Raw genomic sequence first — 15,995 nt, forward strand, 5'->3', positions numbered from 1 at the left:
ATTTGGTTAACTTCAAAGTAGGGACAGATTTAGTAATAGAGAATAAAGCCCTTCTTTGTTACGTTACAGCCCACGAGTCAATCCAGAAAGGTCTGGTGGGCTTAGTTACAGATAGGGAAAGGAATTTAGCTAGATTTTTAAAAATATTTTTATGTAGGCAGGCCAGGTCATGTTTATCTAAGGATTCACTAATTGGATGCCATGAAGTGACACACTTAATGTGAGCTGCAATGTAAGAATGAAATGACAAAATGAAGCAGAACAAGATAACTTAGTAATGGGGAGAATAAAAATTAACTGAAGATAGTTAACCCCAAAACATTACTTATTTGAAATCAAGTCACATAATTGCACTTGGAACCTGGTATATTGCTCAGTTTTTGTCTAATTGCTGTAGATTGTTTACAGATAAACAGTCAGAATATGTTTGAACCCAGATAGTCATTTAATGAGCATAGCAATGATAAGCAATTAAATTATTTGCAACTTTGAAAAGTTGGTTAGGCATAGTTGCCTTTTGAAAATCATTTTCCCTTGAAAACTCACTAATACTGTTTAAAAATACACAAGGCATTACATGTTTGCTTGCATTATAATCACAGTTTCATGTTCACACACCTTATCAAAAATCCAACACCAACACTTTATCAACAGTGCAACACGAAGAGGAAGTTTGGCAAACATTAGATGTATTCAATTGCTGCAGTGGCTTCAGTCAATTCACACAGAAATAGGAGGTAATTGTTTGACATCTCCTTATCAATCAATTAGAGCTGAAACACAAAAAGAATCTAAGAAGTTTCAGGGCAGGGGTGGACATGGTAGCTCACGCCTGTAATCACAAGTTGGGAAGCCAAGGTGGAAGGATCCCTTGATCCCAGGAGTTCAAGACCAGCCTGGGCAACATAGGGAGGCTCCCATCTCCAGACACACACAAAATTAGCCAGCCATGATGGCTCACACCTGTAGTCCCAGGTACGTGGGAGATTTAGATGGGAGGATTGCTTGAACCTGGGAGGTCAAGGCTGGAGTGAGCCAGGGTCGTGCCATGCACTCCAGCCTGGGTGACAGAGCAAGACCCTGTCTCAAAAAGAAAAAGAAATAAAGGAGAAGAGAAGAAAAGAAAAGAAAAAAAAAGAGAAAGGGAGGGAGGAAAGGAGGAGGGAGGGAGGGAGGGAAAAAGTTGTGGCAAAGGAATGAAATGTGTAATATTCTTGAGCTAGATATCACTTCAATGATTGGGAAGAGTGAGGAGTCAAATAATGAGGCTAAATAAACATGTTGCCAAAATACATAACTGCAGTGTTTTACTTCAGATCTGAGAATACTGGGGATCCCTCCCCCATACCATTTATTGTGAGAATATGTAATGGTGATACTGATTTTTCTTCACTTTTTTTTTTTTTTTTTTGAGATGCCGTCTCGCTCTGTCGCCCAGGCTGGAGTGCAGTGGTGCGATCTCGACTCATTGCAACCTCCACCTCCCAGGTTCAAGTGATTCTCCTGCCTCAGCCTCCCAAGTAGCTGGGATTACAGGTACATGCCACCACGCCCAGCTAATTTTTGTATTTTTAGTAGAGACGGGGTTTTGTCATGTTGGCCAGGCTGATCTCGAACTCCTGACCTCAGGTGATCCACTCGCCTCGGCCTCCCAAAGTGCTGGGAATACAGGCGTGAGCCACCATGCCTGGCCTTTCTTCACTTTTTTTTTAACTAACGTTTTTCTTTTAGTAGTTGTAGATTTACTGAAGTATTGCAGATAATAGAATTCCTCTATCCCCATTCCCAGTTTCCCCTATTAACAGCTTACATTAGTATGATACATTGGTCACAATTAATGAATCAATATGGACACATTACAGCTGAAAAGGTCGTGGTGGCTCACACCTATAATCCCAGAATTTTAGGAGGCGAAGGTAGGTAGATCACTTGAGGTCAGGAGTTTGAGACCAGCCTGGCCAACATGGTAAAACCCTGTCTCTAGGAAAAACACAAAAATTAGCCGGGTGGCGCACACTTGTAGTCCCAGCTACTTGGGCGGGCAGGCAGGGAGGTGCTGAGGTGAAACTATCACTTGAACCCAGGAGGCAGAGGTTGCAGTGAGCCAAGGTCATGCCACTGCATTCCAGCCTGGGCTACAGAGCGAGACTCCATCTCAAAAAAAAAAAAAAAAAAAAAAAAAAAAGATACATTAGTGAAATTCTATACTTTATTCAAATTTCCTCCATTCTCCCCCAGTGCCCTTTTTCTGTTCTAGAATCCCATCCACATGCCACATGACGTTGTATCGTCATGTCTCTTAATTTTGACAATCTGTCAGACTTTGTGTTTGATGGCCTGATAGTTTGAGGAATACTTATCAGGTATTTTGTAGAATATCCCTCAATTGTGGTTTGTCTGATGTGTTTCTCATGATCACACTGGGGTACATGTTTTCAGAAGGAGAAGCAAGGTTCCATTTTCATCACATCATATCAAGGGTACACACTATCAGCGTGACTTATCACTGCTGAGGTAGACCTTGATCAACTGGTTGAGGTGGTGTGGGCAGACTTATCCACTGTGAAGCTACTCTTCCTCCTCTCCTCCTTTCCACAAGGTAATCTTTGGAAGGAAGTCACTATATGCAGCCCACACTGAAGAGTAGACAGTTTTCTTCCACTCTTTGAGGATGAGGTATCTAAAAAACTTACTTGGAATCATTCGGCACAGATCTCTCTCTTCTGTTTATGCAACCATTTATATCAGTATAGACAAAGGGATAGTTTATACTGTATTATAATGCAATCCTGCTTTACTTTGTTGCTGACATACCCCGATTATTGTAGGGTTTTTTTTTCTTTTTTTTTTTTTGAGAGGAAGCCTCACTCTTGTCCCCCAGGCTGGAGTGCAATAGCAAGATCTTGGCTCACTGCAACCTCCACCCTCGGGTTCAAGCGATTCTCCTGCCTCAGCCTCCTGAGTAGCTGGGATTACAGGCAACTGCCACCACGCCTGGCTACTTTTTGTATTTTTAGTAGAGACGGGGTTTCACCATATTGGCCAGGCTGGTCTTAAACTCCTGACCTCAGGTGATCTGCCCGCCTCAGCCTCCCAAAGTGCTGGGATTACAGGCACGAGCCACCGCACCCAGCCGGGTTTTCTTTTTCATTGCTTCCTATATTCCTTCTGATATACCACTTTCTCACACTACAGGATGCTCTGGACTTGTATGTTTCCCACTCCAGTCTTAGAATCAGCTGTTTCTCTAAGGAGCTCATTTTTAAAAAATTGGACAATGGTATTAGAAACCAAGATCTAGGAAACCGTCATTCTCAGCAAACTAACACAAGAACAGAAAACCAAACACCGCATGTTCTCACTCGTAAGTGGGAACTGAACAATGAGAACACATGGAGACAGGGAGGGGAACATCACACACCGGGGCCTGTCGTGGAGTGGGGGGCTAGGGGAGGGATAGTATTAGGAGAAATACCTAATGTAGACGACGGGTTGATGGGTGCAGCAAACCACCATGGCACGTGTATACCTATGTAACAAACCTGCACATTCTGCACATGTACCCCACAACTTAAAGCATAATTAAAAATAATAATAGACAAATAAGGCCGGGCGCGGTGGCTCACGCTTGTAATCCCAGCACTTTGGGAGGCCGAGGCGGGTGGATCACGAGGTCAGGAGTTCGAGACCACGGTGAAACCCCGTCTCTACTAAAAAAATAGAAAAAATTAGCCGGGCGTGGTGGCGGGCGCCTGTAGTCCCAGCTACTCGGAGAGGCTGAGGCAGGAGAATGGCGTGAACCCGGGAGGCGGAGCTTGCAGTGAGCCGAGATTGTGCCACTGCACTCCAGCCTGGGCGACAGAGCAAGACTCCATCTCAAAAAAAAAAAATAATAATAATAATAATAATAGACAAATAAAAACAAGACCTAGGCCCGGTGCAGTGGCTCACGCCTGTAATTCCAGCGCTTTGGGAGACCAAGGCGGGTGGATCACTCGAGGCCACGAGTTTGAGACCAGCCTGGCCAACATGTTGAAATCCCATCTCTACAAAAAATACAAAAATTAGCCGGGCATGGTGGCGCATGCCTGTAATCCCAGCTACTCAGAAGGCTGAAACAGGACAATCCCTTGAACCCGAGGCAGAGGTTGCTGTGAGCCACGATTACGCCACTGCACTCCAGCCTGTGTCAAAAAAAAAAAACGCAAGATGTAGGTTCTAGGTGTACTTGTTGCTGCGGAATGAAACCAAATTCTAATGTTTTTTTTAAGTGTTACACCAATTCGTTTGCCTCTGATGACACAACGTCCAGACTAGCACATGCAAGTTAACTCTATGGTGTTATCAACTAAGGATGCTTAAGGTCTCGTGCATTATGTGGCCAGATAAGTATTCCTGAATTATGACTCCCTTTATGCTAATTATATTTAAAAAATAAATCCCCCAGCTGGGCACAGTGGCTCACGCCTGTAATCCCAGCACTTTGGGAGGCCGAGGCAGGCGAATTACCCGAGGTCAGGAGTTCCACACCAGCCTGGCCAATATGGTGAAACCCCATCTCTACTAAAAATACAAAAATTAGCCAGGCGTGGTGGCGTGACCCGTAATTTCAACTACTCGGGAGGCTGAGGAAGCAGAATCACTTTAACCTGAGAGGCGAAGGTTGCAGTGAGCTGATATTGCGCCACTGCACTCCAGCCTGGGTGACAGAGCAAGACTCCGTCTCAAAAAATAAATTCCCGTCTTATGTAGGTACGGGTTCAATGTGGCTCTTCTACAAATGTGTGGAATTGATTTCTCACTAACTGCCCTGATCAGACCCTTTATTGCAGGTAAAGAAGAAAAGCACAACATACATCTTTTAGGCACTTTTTATTTTCCAAAAAAAATTGTCGTTAATATATAAACATCTCATTCTCTCAAAAAATTCTACAACTATACAGCTGTTTGCTCCATTATTTGCATAGGAAATGACCACAATACAAAAATAAGAGGGAAAAAGAAGCAAAACAGCAACCGATTTATGCTTTTCATGTAGGTGTGTTTCCACGTATAAACATTTTGAAGCCTCTTACAAAATTATTTACATCGTTTGTCATCTATTTACATCTTTTAAGAGCAACTTTTCTAACAAACAAAACTATAATTTATCAAGTTATGAAAATTGTCTTCTAAAAAAACTTACTATATTACCACAAAATAAATAAAGATAAACAATATTTTAAAAACAAAATTAAATTTTCATTTCAATTAAGACCCCTTTTGGCATTTTGCTTATTTATTCTGCCCTTTGGTTAACAGCATCAGCATCACATTACTATTTTATATTGCATATATGTAGCACTTGCTTCCTTAAGTTTTCAACATATCATTTATATTTAAAGGCAGACACTGAGTCAGTATTAATAGATTAACTAAACTGCACTGTAATTTAGATAAAATTACTGTGTCTCACTGTATATTACATGCAAAATCCACATAAATTGTCATTTAACCAACAGTACTGCACGAGCGAACATCTCGATATATGAAAACTGCATCAATTCAACATTTCGGTACATGAAACTGCATCATAAATGCAACATTGTCATATGTGAAAACGACATCCTAAGTCCTTTTTAAAAATGACATTGCGTTTAGCTTATTATAAGAGGTTGAACTTTTGTATTTTGTAACTATCTTTAAGCTCTTCAGTTTATAATTCATATAAAATGCCTTTTGTATTTAAAATAATCCTATTTTAATCAGTGCATGAAATTTGCTTTTTTAAAGTTCATTTGAATGATTATTCCTTCCCTCTAAAGAAATGATTTTGGTAATGTTGAGAGGTACCTTACCACAAATCCTAACTGTAAGTGTACTCATGGTTATTTTCAAAAGAATTATGACTTTTCCCCAAAAGAATCCTAAAAAACTTGTAATAAACCTATAAAGCTGATTTGCATATTTACAAAATTTTGAATAGCAAATATAGGCAACTCATATATGTATATATATTTTAAAAACCCACACATTTGTTCAATGGCTATTTGTGAATTGCCAGGTACACTGTGTCTCTAAGGAATTACCTACTATTGAAAAAAAACTACTCAATGCCAAGTAAAATCTTGACATACAATCCATTCTTCTGGTGCCTGCCAACTGATTTGTTTACTGAACACTGTCACATTAAATGATGGCGCCTAGGTAAAAACGCTGCACACACTCCCCTCCACCCCCACCCCTTACCCATGTTGAGATGTGGCTGCCTGTCATGAGATGAGATCTGCTTGAGTAAAGCCATATACATTACAGCAAGCATTCCAGATTCTTAAAATGACCACTTTGGTATTAATACAATGTATTCCCTGTTTTCTCAAATATACAAAATATACATTTCCAGTTTTAGTTGTGGTTTTGTTTTTGTTTTTTTTGTTTTTGTTTTTTGTTTTTATATGGGAACAGTTAGGTCTGTCGTTTGAGAGGGAGCCCAGGGGACCTGGAACGGGTCACACAGGCAGTGCTCAGTTCTGGTGCCTCTTCATATGCAGGGCCAGGTGGTCAGAGCGCGAAAAGCTGCGGTTGCACACCCCGCACTGGAAGGGCTTGGCGCCTGTGTGCTTCCGGTAGTGGCGGGTCAGCTCATCCGATCGCGCGAACCTCCAGTCGCAGCCTTCCCAGGTACACTTGTATGGCTTTTCACCTGTGACAACGAACAAAGGAGGTGAGGCAGCCTGCTTGTAATGCAAACATCCTAGATAACACCGGAGAAGGAATTTCAAAGAAAAAAAAATCTTGGCCAAGCGAAGGAAAGAAAGCTCATGAATTCCATTATGAGTAAATACATATCAAAGCCACTCAGAGTAAGCTAGTTAAGAGTCATTTCTTATAACCTCCAAGTATTTTTTACCTTATAAGGAAAAAAGCATTTTGTGTATCTTTGAACAACTGAAGAATAACAATTTTAGGCAAATACAAAACGAATCAGTGCCCTTATTTTTATGTACTCCTACACACATAAATCCAGGAAATGACTAGGTGAGTCTGAGTGGCTTTATCATTATTGTGCAAATACAGTTTCTATACCAACAAACCCAAATTAAATTATTATAGGACTAATGGCTGTAAGGTGGGTGAGGGAGGAAAAAATTCAGAAGCTGTTGCACGAATCACTTATACAATGAATTTCATGTACCACAACTGCTTAACCAGAAACTGGTCCTAGATGTTTCTAAATTAGCCAGACAGAAGCGTGCAGTTCATAAATCAGTTCACTTGAAAACATGGCCTCCAAAATGGACTATCAAGGCATTCACTCTTTGAGATTCACACACACCTTCACACCCTCTTTTTGCAAACTGAAGCAAAACAGTCTGGTACTGATAACTTCACATTGGTAAAAAAGTCAGACCATGAAACAACTGTAAAAACTGTGACATTTGTTGACTTCTATTTAGTTTTTGTCATGTGTTGCACCCAAAATTCATTCCATAAACAATTCGCCAAGCATCTATTATAGGCCAGGAACTGTCCCAAATACTTGTGATACAATGGTTAACAAAATAAAAACAGCTGGCCTCATGGCGCTTACGTGTAATATACATCTAAAAGTCTGAAATTGTTCAACCTACCCATTCCATTCTTTCACAGTTCTCTTCCCTTGAGTAGTGAGTTGGTATGTTCCTCCCTCCCATCCTGTAACATATATTATTCCTAATGCTCTCCAAAGTTTGCCAGCTGTTCAACTTTCAAAACTACTAAATATTCATTATATAGTCTTAATTCACTGTTTGTGAATGAATCCTATTGGAGATCATGTATTCCAGTAGGAATAAATGCCAAAAAGTTCTTTGAGTGAGCATTAACTAGCAGTTCCTACATTTATGATTTTATAATTTTCTATGAATTTTTTATAAGAATTTGAGATAAATTTGTGTATTAAAGTATTATTGGCTTACTGCTGAGTTTTATATAGATACCTTTTTACCTCTTAAATTCCCTTAAAAAATGTCTCCTTCTGAACGGGAGGAACCTCAGAGTTGCTTTGAACACTTGTTTAGTTCTGACGAAACAGAAACTGCACAACCTTTCTGCCTAATTTAGCAGTATCATGTTCAGGAAGTTGTAGGATTAACCAAGTCAGTCTAAACTTTAAAAGACCCTGTCCTCATCAACTGAGATTTCTACAATTCGTGGTTAACGTATTTTTGTTGTCGTGATAACCACTCTGACTCTCAGACAAAATCCCATAGGGACAAAGAAGAAGGTGCCAAAACAGATGACATGAAAGTGGTCCCAATTTTTTTTCCCTTGAGAGTTCACCTACATTTCCCATGGTATGGATTGCTGTGCCATACTTCCTCTCTTCTCTCCTCTGCCTCTGACCCAGACAGTTTTTGTTTTAATTCCCTTTCTGGTTCCTATCAATCCACTTTAAAAATGCACATCGCAATTCTATAAGTTTTTTCTCCCCTCACAGTAAATTCTAACCAAAAATTTAACCTAAGACACTCAAGCCTTTTACAAAACAAAGTATAAATCACGTTCTGTCACTTATAATCACATAAAATGTTTGATATATAGAAATATTTTAACACCAGTAGTAAATATAGCTATCACGTTTGTAGATGTAAATTGATCACAAAAAAATTTTGCACAGTACTATTAGTTTTTGTTCCCTGTGAAAAATAAACCACAGAAACAAACATATTGGTTAAATACTTTACTGTCATTTAATGGAAAGAAAAAGTTATTTCTGATGTCTGAGACAAGGAAATTCCTATAGTGCTCCCAATTTTAAAAGAAATCATTCTAGTCTTTTGAATTTAATAATTAAATAGCAGAACTGAATTTTCAGAGTTTATGTAAGAAACAAGGGACACTAGACTCTTTTTGTTCACTATTTTTATTGGCTATGAAGCAATAAACTGCACCAGTATTTTTTAAAGTTTACTTTACTGATTGCTTGAAATACAGTAGCCATTAAAGTTTCTAAAACATTTGGGGTTTTGCTCTCAATTTATGCACATCTATAGATTATTCAGCCAAGAATACTACCAGTGTCTGGAACGTTAGTTACTGGGGCCAAATCTTACCATAAAAGTAAGGACAACTATCCCCCACTTGGGGCAGTTTCTATGGGATTTGTTCAAGTGTCAACACCGTTCAAGTAAAACATCGTAGAGGAAGCTGGTACCCAATTTCTGGCCAAACAGCAGACTTGGGCCTTTCTTCCTCAGCCAGAAACACTATGCACAGTACTTCTGGGAAACCAAACTGACTTCCTTTAAGTTATATTTCAACAGGATAGAGCTTTCAAAAGTTTAATTGGATTTTTACAGAATCTCTTTCCAATACCACCAATTTAAAATATTTAGTTAAGCTCTTTCAACATCAACTGTATTTTTAAGTTCTCATGCTGTTAACGTGAAACTTTCCAAAGGCAAAAAGAAAAAAGTGACAAGTTTGTACAGCACAGAAAACAAGCTCCCACTTTATCTCAAAGTATGTGCTTTCTCATTCTGTTTTTAAATTACAGGCGTATTTTGCTAGAATCTCTGATCTTTGAAAACTATGTTCAAGTTAAACATACATACTATCCATGCTGATAAAGTCATTAACATACTTTACAAAAATGTTAAGCAGAAACATTACCGGTAAAAGGAAAGGGAGCAGGCACCAGCAGCCATGGAGCACGTACTCCAGAGCGAGGTACTTCTCATTCTCTCGCTTCCTCACAATAACCCCGTAGAGTTAGAAGCAAAATGATGAGCTCCACACTAAGAATCCTGGTCTGCCACTTTTCCTTAATGTCCCACTTAAATCTTCCATTAGCAAACACTAATACACTCTCTTTGAATGATTTAAGGAACACATACATATTGTTCAAATTTATTTCCAGATTCTAAAGCCACTTGTGAAGGTCAGCTAAGGAATGGCTTAATGGACTCACAGCAGGCCTTGAACCCCAGACAATCTGAAACAGAGAGCACAACCTGGCAGTGCCAGCCTCTGTGGGACCTGTGGCGTCCTGAGCACTGTTCAGGTATTGGCAATTCCCAGGTATCACCTAACGATAGCTCCTTTCCCCCCGGGTAAGTGAATTTCAGTGGGTTAGTGGAACATGTTTGTAAGCCATTTTAAAATTCCTCAGCAACAAACTGAAAATTGTCCTTTTTTTCCCTCTGAACAGATTTTAAAATGACTTCTGAACCTATCACAATGGAATGGGAAGTTTCTCTGCTCTGCTGAACACATTCAATAGACATACCAAGGCCTTTCTCTAAAATGTTCTACATAAGATTCTTCTAACAAAAGAACAAAAAAATCACTGATAAAATATTTATCTTAAAATAGTTATTTTAGATAATGTTTTAAAAGTTTATTGCAGCAAATTTGCACATCGGTTTCCTTCCTGGTGACTAAAAGACAACTCAATCAATATGTGATAAAAGCTAAAATACCATGAGAATTAAAGTCAGTTTATTAGTGAAGGTGTAACCTGTACTAAATGCCTTGCAAAACACAAATAAAACTTGGTTTCTGGCCTCAAAGAACTTAAAATCTGTATCTTGTTCTGCGAACCTAAACAATCCAAACTTTTAAAGTAGAATAAATTATTTCAACCTAATCTAAACTCTTAGAACTTAAGAGTCCTTGAAGCTCAAAATGGGCTCTTATTTCAAGAGGAAAATATTTTCATGCAATTCAATAATAATTAGATTTTTCCCATCATTTGAGACTTACGAAATTTAGTCTCTGAAATAGGCTCATATTAGATTTGCTTCTAAAAATCAAAAGGGAGAAAAATAGGAAACACTTATTAAAGAAATTCATAGGAAAATGATTTAGATAGCTAAGAAAAGAGATAAAGTAGGAGGATGATTTTAGCTCACTAATTCATATTTTTATGTCTACGCCAGTAATTTTCCATCCAAAAACCTTTCTATTAAAACTCATTGTCACATATTTCCTGTACTTGGAACAGAAGGTCCATATCAAAGATTAGTATTATCAGCATTTGTAAATGCATCTAATTATTTACCAGATAACACCATCAATATTGTGCCCATTCAACCTAGGAAGCTGATTGCCAAAAACAAAAACAACAAAAGAGAAATGCCTTTCCCTCCTCAATTTATGTTTATCACTTTCTTTAAAATCTGATACCTCACTCCTTCCAGAAAGCCTCTGAACGGACCAGGAGAGATCATTTCACGTCTCTGTATCCCCATCACTGAAATTTCTGTTGAGCTATCAATTTGCACTTGCACATATACTGCTTTAGGAAGGCTTCAAATAGTTGTATTTTGCCTCCTTAACTAGCTTTTAAAGTTCCTCAAGGGCAGAGACTATTTTCTATTCCTGCCATAATGCCACACTTTCCCTAATGCATCTTGAAAACAACTCAGTTATTCTGATTAATGAAAAGGAGGGAAGGCATAAAAGGTTCTTGTGAGGCTGTCAGCTTTATCTTCTTCTGTGGACCCTCCCGCAGCAGGGCTTTACCCTGCCCAGGACCACTGAGAGTAATCTGATAATATGCATTTAGGTGAGAACCATGTTTTGAGCCTCTTCCGGAGAAAATAATCAGAATCAGTTATTGTCCCATTCTGAAGTTATACAGGGATAAATAAACTCTGTATAAACAAATTTTCTTAGGTAGAACTGGACTGGACTTCAGGAAAGCCAAGACATACTAGGGCCAGAAAGATCTCTTTGATCTGCCAAACCGAAAGAGGGAATGGGTGGGAACACGATGTCAGGGGTTACACTTACAGTCTACACCCTAGCAGAGATTTGGAATCTCTGGGCTCCTAAACTACTGCTACTTCTCCTCTGGGTTCCCAGCAAACATTATGAAGACTATCCCCTATCATTAATAGAGTTAATGAAATGAAATACCAATTCAGTCTCCTGATAACGAGACAACACTCGGATTCACTTTCTTATAATGGGAGTTCACACTGTTAAAGTGTCAATGAGGAATTTCACCTTTTCTTTTTGTAAGCAAAACAGAAAAATCCTCTATTTTCATTTTTTCCCAGTATGGAATGAGTACTAGATAACCTTCCCTTTAATTTGTACTTCACATGGTGACCCTGACCAGTAGGTCTCCTCCCAACTCGTAAAGGTTTACCTTTTCATAAAATAGCCAAAAATAAATTTATTCTTCTGTAAAGATATTTTTAGGTAAAAGTTACCTACTGTACACTTCTAAAACTGTAACTTATCCTTAATAAGAGTTGTTGTTTGAGATCCTTGAATATAAATAATACTGGCTAACAGACTAGGAATGCTGCTACGGAGATACTTTTACTAAAGTAGGACATTATTTCTAATCGTTCACTAGAAACGATGTAGGTCATCAAGTAAACAGCTACTACATTCTATAGAACCAAAAATATCTGCCAAATTCTTGGGTGACTGTATTATTATTTTTTAAAAACATTACTCTCTACTTTCAAGACTAATTATTTCTATCTCCACTCCAGCAATTCTATTTAGTCTATTTATGAATGATCTTCTCCCACTAGGTTAAGAACAAAAGGGCAAGAAGAGATTATTCGTCTTTGGATTCTCCACAAAACCAGTAAAAAATATTTGCTGAATCAAATTATACTTCTTAACGTTTGATAAGCTTTATCATCTCTAAACAATGTTTAATCAATTTCCTATGTAAATGTTTTTCAGATGAAAGAACAAGTCCTAGAAGCAAAGTTTAATCTTCCCAGTGAGTCATTAAAAAGAAATTGCTTCTAAGCTTTCATGCTCATAAATACCTTTCCTGAGGTCTGAACCAGCAAGTCTCTTAAGCTACTACTTTAAAAAAAAAATTGTTTGAAATTATCAATATACAAAATAAATTTCAAAGCTGCAAATGAAAAAAACATTGAAAAGAATGAAAAGAATGTTTAATAAAATCTAATCTAATACTAAAGGCTAATAAATGTGATACTTCCTCTGAAAGTTTTCAAATAGAGATTCAAAAAACCATTGAGTCCTAAATCTCTTCCTGCAAAAAAAGTTTTTGCCTGTGTTACCTCTATCAATAAAAAGGTTACACATTTAACCACTATTGATATATTTCTTGATTCACATTGTAAGATGTCCATCCATTAAGGCCCAAAGTGAAAACCTTTGTATACAGTTTTCCTAAAAAGCCTTTTACCCTTTTCCCACAGTTCCACAAAAAGAGTAACTTATGTTCAGAACATTGAATGTTGCTTTTAGTAAGTACCTGCAATGAAAATATCTTTATTGTCAATATTATCATTTTTTATTTATTATTATTATTTTTTTTTGAGACAGAGTCTCGCTCTGTTGTCCAGGCTGGAGTGCAGTGGCACAATCTTGGCTCACCACAACCTCTGCCTCCCAGGTTCAAGCAATTCTCCTGCATCAGGCTCCCAAGTAGCTGACTATAGGCATGTGCCACCATGCCCAGCTACTTTTTGTATTTTTAATAGAGACAGGGTTTCACTATGTTGGCCAGGCTGGTCTCGAACCCCTGAACTCAGGTGATCCACCTGCCTCGGCCTCCCAAAGAGCTGGGATTACAGGGGTGAGCCACCATGCCCAGCCAAATATTATCGAGATTTTAAAATCAAAAGCTATATTTAATATATTCCATGAAAAATGACTTTGGAGCAAAGACCTAGAAAGGAATTTTTTTTTTTTTTTTTTTTTGAGACGGAGTCTCACTCTGTCGCCCAGGCTGGAGTGCAGTGGCACGATCTCAGCTCACTGCAACCTCCGCCTCGTGGGTTCAAGTGAGTCTCTTGCCTCAGCCTCCTGAGTAACTGGGACTACAGGCATGTGCCACCACGCCTGACTAATTTTTGTATTTTTAGTGGAGATGGGGTTTTGCCAAGTTGGCCAGGCTGGTCTCGAACCCCTGAACTCAGGTGATCCACCTGCCTCGGCCTCCCAAGTGCCAGAATTACAGGTGTGGGCCACTGCGCCAGGCCCTAGAAAAGAAATTCATATCTAAGGATCTTTTAGTACCCACACTGAAACTCAATATACTCAACAGCAAATCTCAAGTACAGATTATAGAAAGTATACCTAATAACATCTTACTACACATGTCAGTAGGCAATAAAGTCTTCTGCAAAAGACACTAAGGCAGAAAATGGGAATGTAACCCCTTTACAAACTAGGCTTCTACTAAAAATCTTTCCAGGACTTAATGTGGAAATCTTTCCTAAATAGGGAATCTTGAACACAGTGCTTTAAGAGTCCATTTTGTGAGCCGGGCGTGGTGACTCAAGCCTGTAATCCCAGCACTTTGGGAGGCCGAGGCGGGTGGATCACCTGAGGTCAGGAGTTCGAGACCAGCCTGGCCAACATGGGGAAACCCCGTCTCTACTAAAAATACAAAAATTAGCTGGGCATGGTGGCAGGCGCCTGTAATCCCAGCTACTTGAGAGGCTGAGGCAGGAGAATCACTTGAACCCGGGAGGTGGAGGTTGCAGTGAGCCGAGATGACACCATTGCACTCCAGCCTGGGGACAAGAGCTAGACTTCATCTCAAAAAAACAAAAAGAGTCAATTTTGTGTTCCTATGTTATTTGTACAATGTTTCCATTTTCTCCTACGGGCGTGTTTCAAATTGTCCTTTTCCATTGTCAATCTCCAGTAAACTACTCTGGGATCACTTAGTACACACAGACTCCGATGCATGGAGTCTGAGTCTGAGGAATACTTGAGCAAAGTGCGTGTGTTGTTCAAAGACTTTCTTTGTACAAATGCTAATTTCTTGCCCTGTTCCAGATAGCTGAAACTGGGGAAAACAAAAAAATCTAGAAACGTTACCATACCCTGATTTCCCAACAGCTTTACCATATTCTCTAAGGTTAAGTGCATATCCACGCACATGAAGAGAACTGCTAGGACTTCAAACATCTGTGTTGAGTTCACGGTTTACTTTTTCAGAATTTTCTCTGGAAAGAACTTTTTAAATTTCTACAAATTTTTGTTTGAAGATACAGTCAGTATTTTTTCCTACTGATTTTAACTTCTTTCGGCCTCAAACCTTTGCAAACTTAGACATTATTTTAAATATTCATTATATTAAAGAAAAAAGTAAGGTATGTGAGCATATAATACTGGTTGCAATAGACAGTTTTATCAGTCATGTTGATTTATAAAGACAAAACAGTATACTTGGGAGCAACTTTAGAGTAATGGCAATGTGTTCCGCCCCTTGTAGACATCATGAGGCATATAAATTTCAGTAGAATGTTAATTTAAATGCTGTTAAAAGTACAAATATTTTAGCGGCCGGGCGCGGTGGCTCAAGCCTGTAATCCCAGCACTTTGGGAGGCCGAGGCGGGCGGATCACGAGGTCAGGAGATCGAGACCATCCTGGCTAACACGGTGAAACCCTGTCTCTACTAAAAATACAAAAAAAAATTAGCTGGGCATGGTGGCGGGCGCCTGTAATCCCAGCTACTCAGGAGGCTGAGGCAGGAGAATGGCGTGAACCCGAGAGGTGGAGCTTGCAGTGAGCCGAGATCGTGCCAGTGCACTCCAGCCTGGGGGACAGAGAAAGACTCCGTCTCAAAAAAAAAAAAAAAAAAAGTACAAATATTTTGAATTGGAAATACACCACTCATTGACATTGTTGCCTAGAAGCAGCCATAATTATTTCTCACCAAAGGCATGATAAATGTATACACACACATATTACAAATAACACATGCGAACATCCACATCTATAAGGGATGCTTCTACAGGCCTTATGCTATATTATGTATGTACAGATATAAATAAAATATAATTATTCCCTAGAATAGAAGCAAATTATGTTTCCAATATTGTCTAATCCCAAAAAGACAGAACTTTGTATTATTTATATGCAATATCCTGATAAAGAAATCAAAGTATATGAACTTAGAAGACTTGAATGCTAAACTTCTAGTTTAAGAAACTGATATATCATCTACTCTGTCATCTCAGATTACTTAAAAAGTTCTGTTTTGTTAAGACTATTATTTGCTTAGGTTCAATT

General features: G+C 38.8%; 1 protein-coding gene across 5 annotated transcripts in view; it reads right to left on the reverse strand.

Annotated features, from left to right (window-relative positions):
* Positions 1 to 4,857: 4,857 nt before the first annotated feature.
* KLF5 (KLF transcription factor 5) overlaps positions 4,858 to 15,995 on the reverse strand; it is a 61,820-nt gene continuing 50,682 nt past the window's right edge. For all 5 annotated transcript variants that reach the window (XM_063618771.1, XM_055244717.2, XM_055244718.2 and 2 more), the window contains one exon: positions 4,858 to 6,682. In XM_063618771.1, coding sequence (XP_063474841.1) covers positions 6,504 to 6,682 — 179 coding nt within the window. In that variant the 3' untranslated portion in view covers positions 4,858 to 6,503. The remainder of the gene's footprint in view (positions 6,683 to 15,995) is intronic.

The sequence above is a fragment of the Symphalangus syndactylus genome, chromosome 15, assembly GCF_028878055.3.
Source record: "Symphalangus syndactylus isolate Jambi chromosome 15, NHGRI_mSymSyn1-v2.1_pri, whole genome shotgun sequence".
Lineage (NCBI taxonomy): Eukaryota > Metazoa > Chordata > Mammalia > Primates > Hylobatidae > Symphalangus > Symphalangus syndactylus.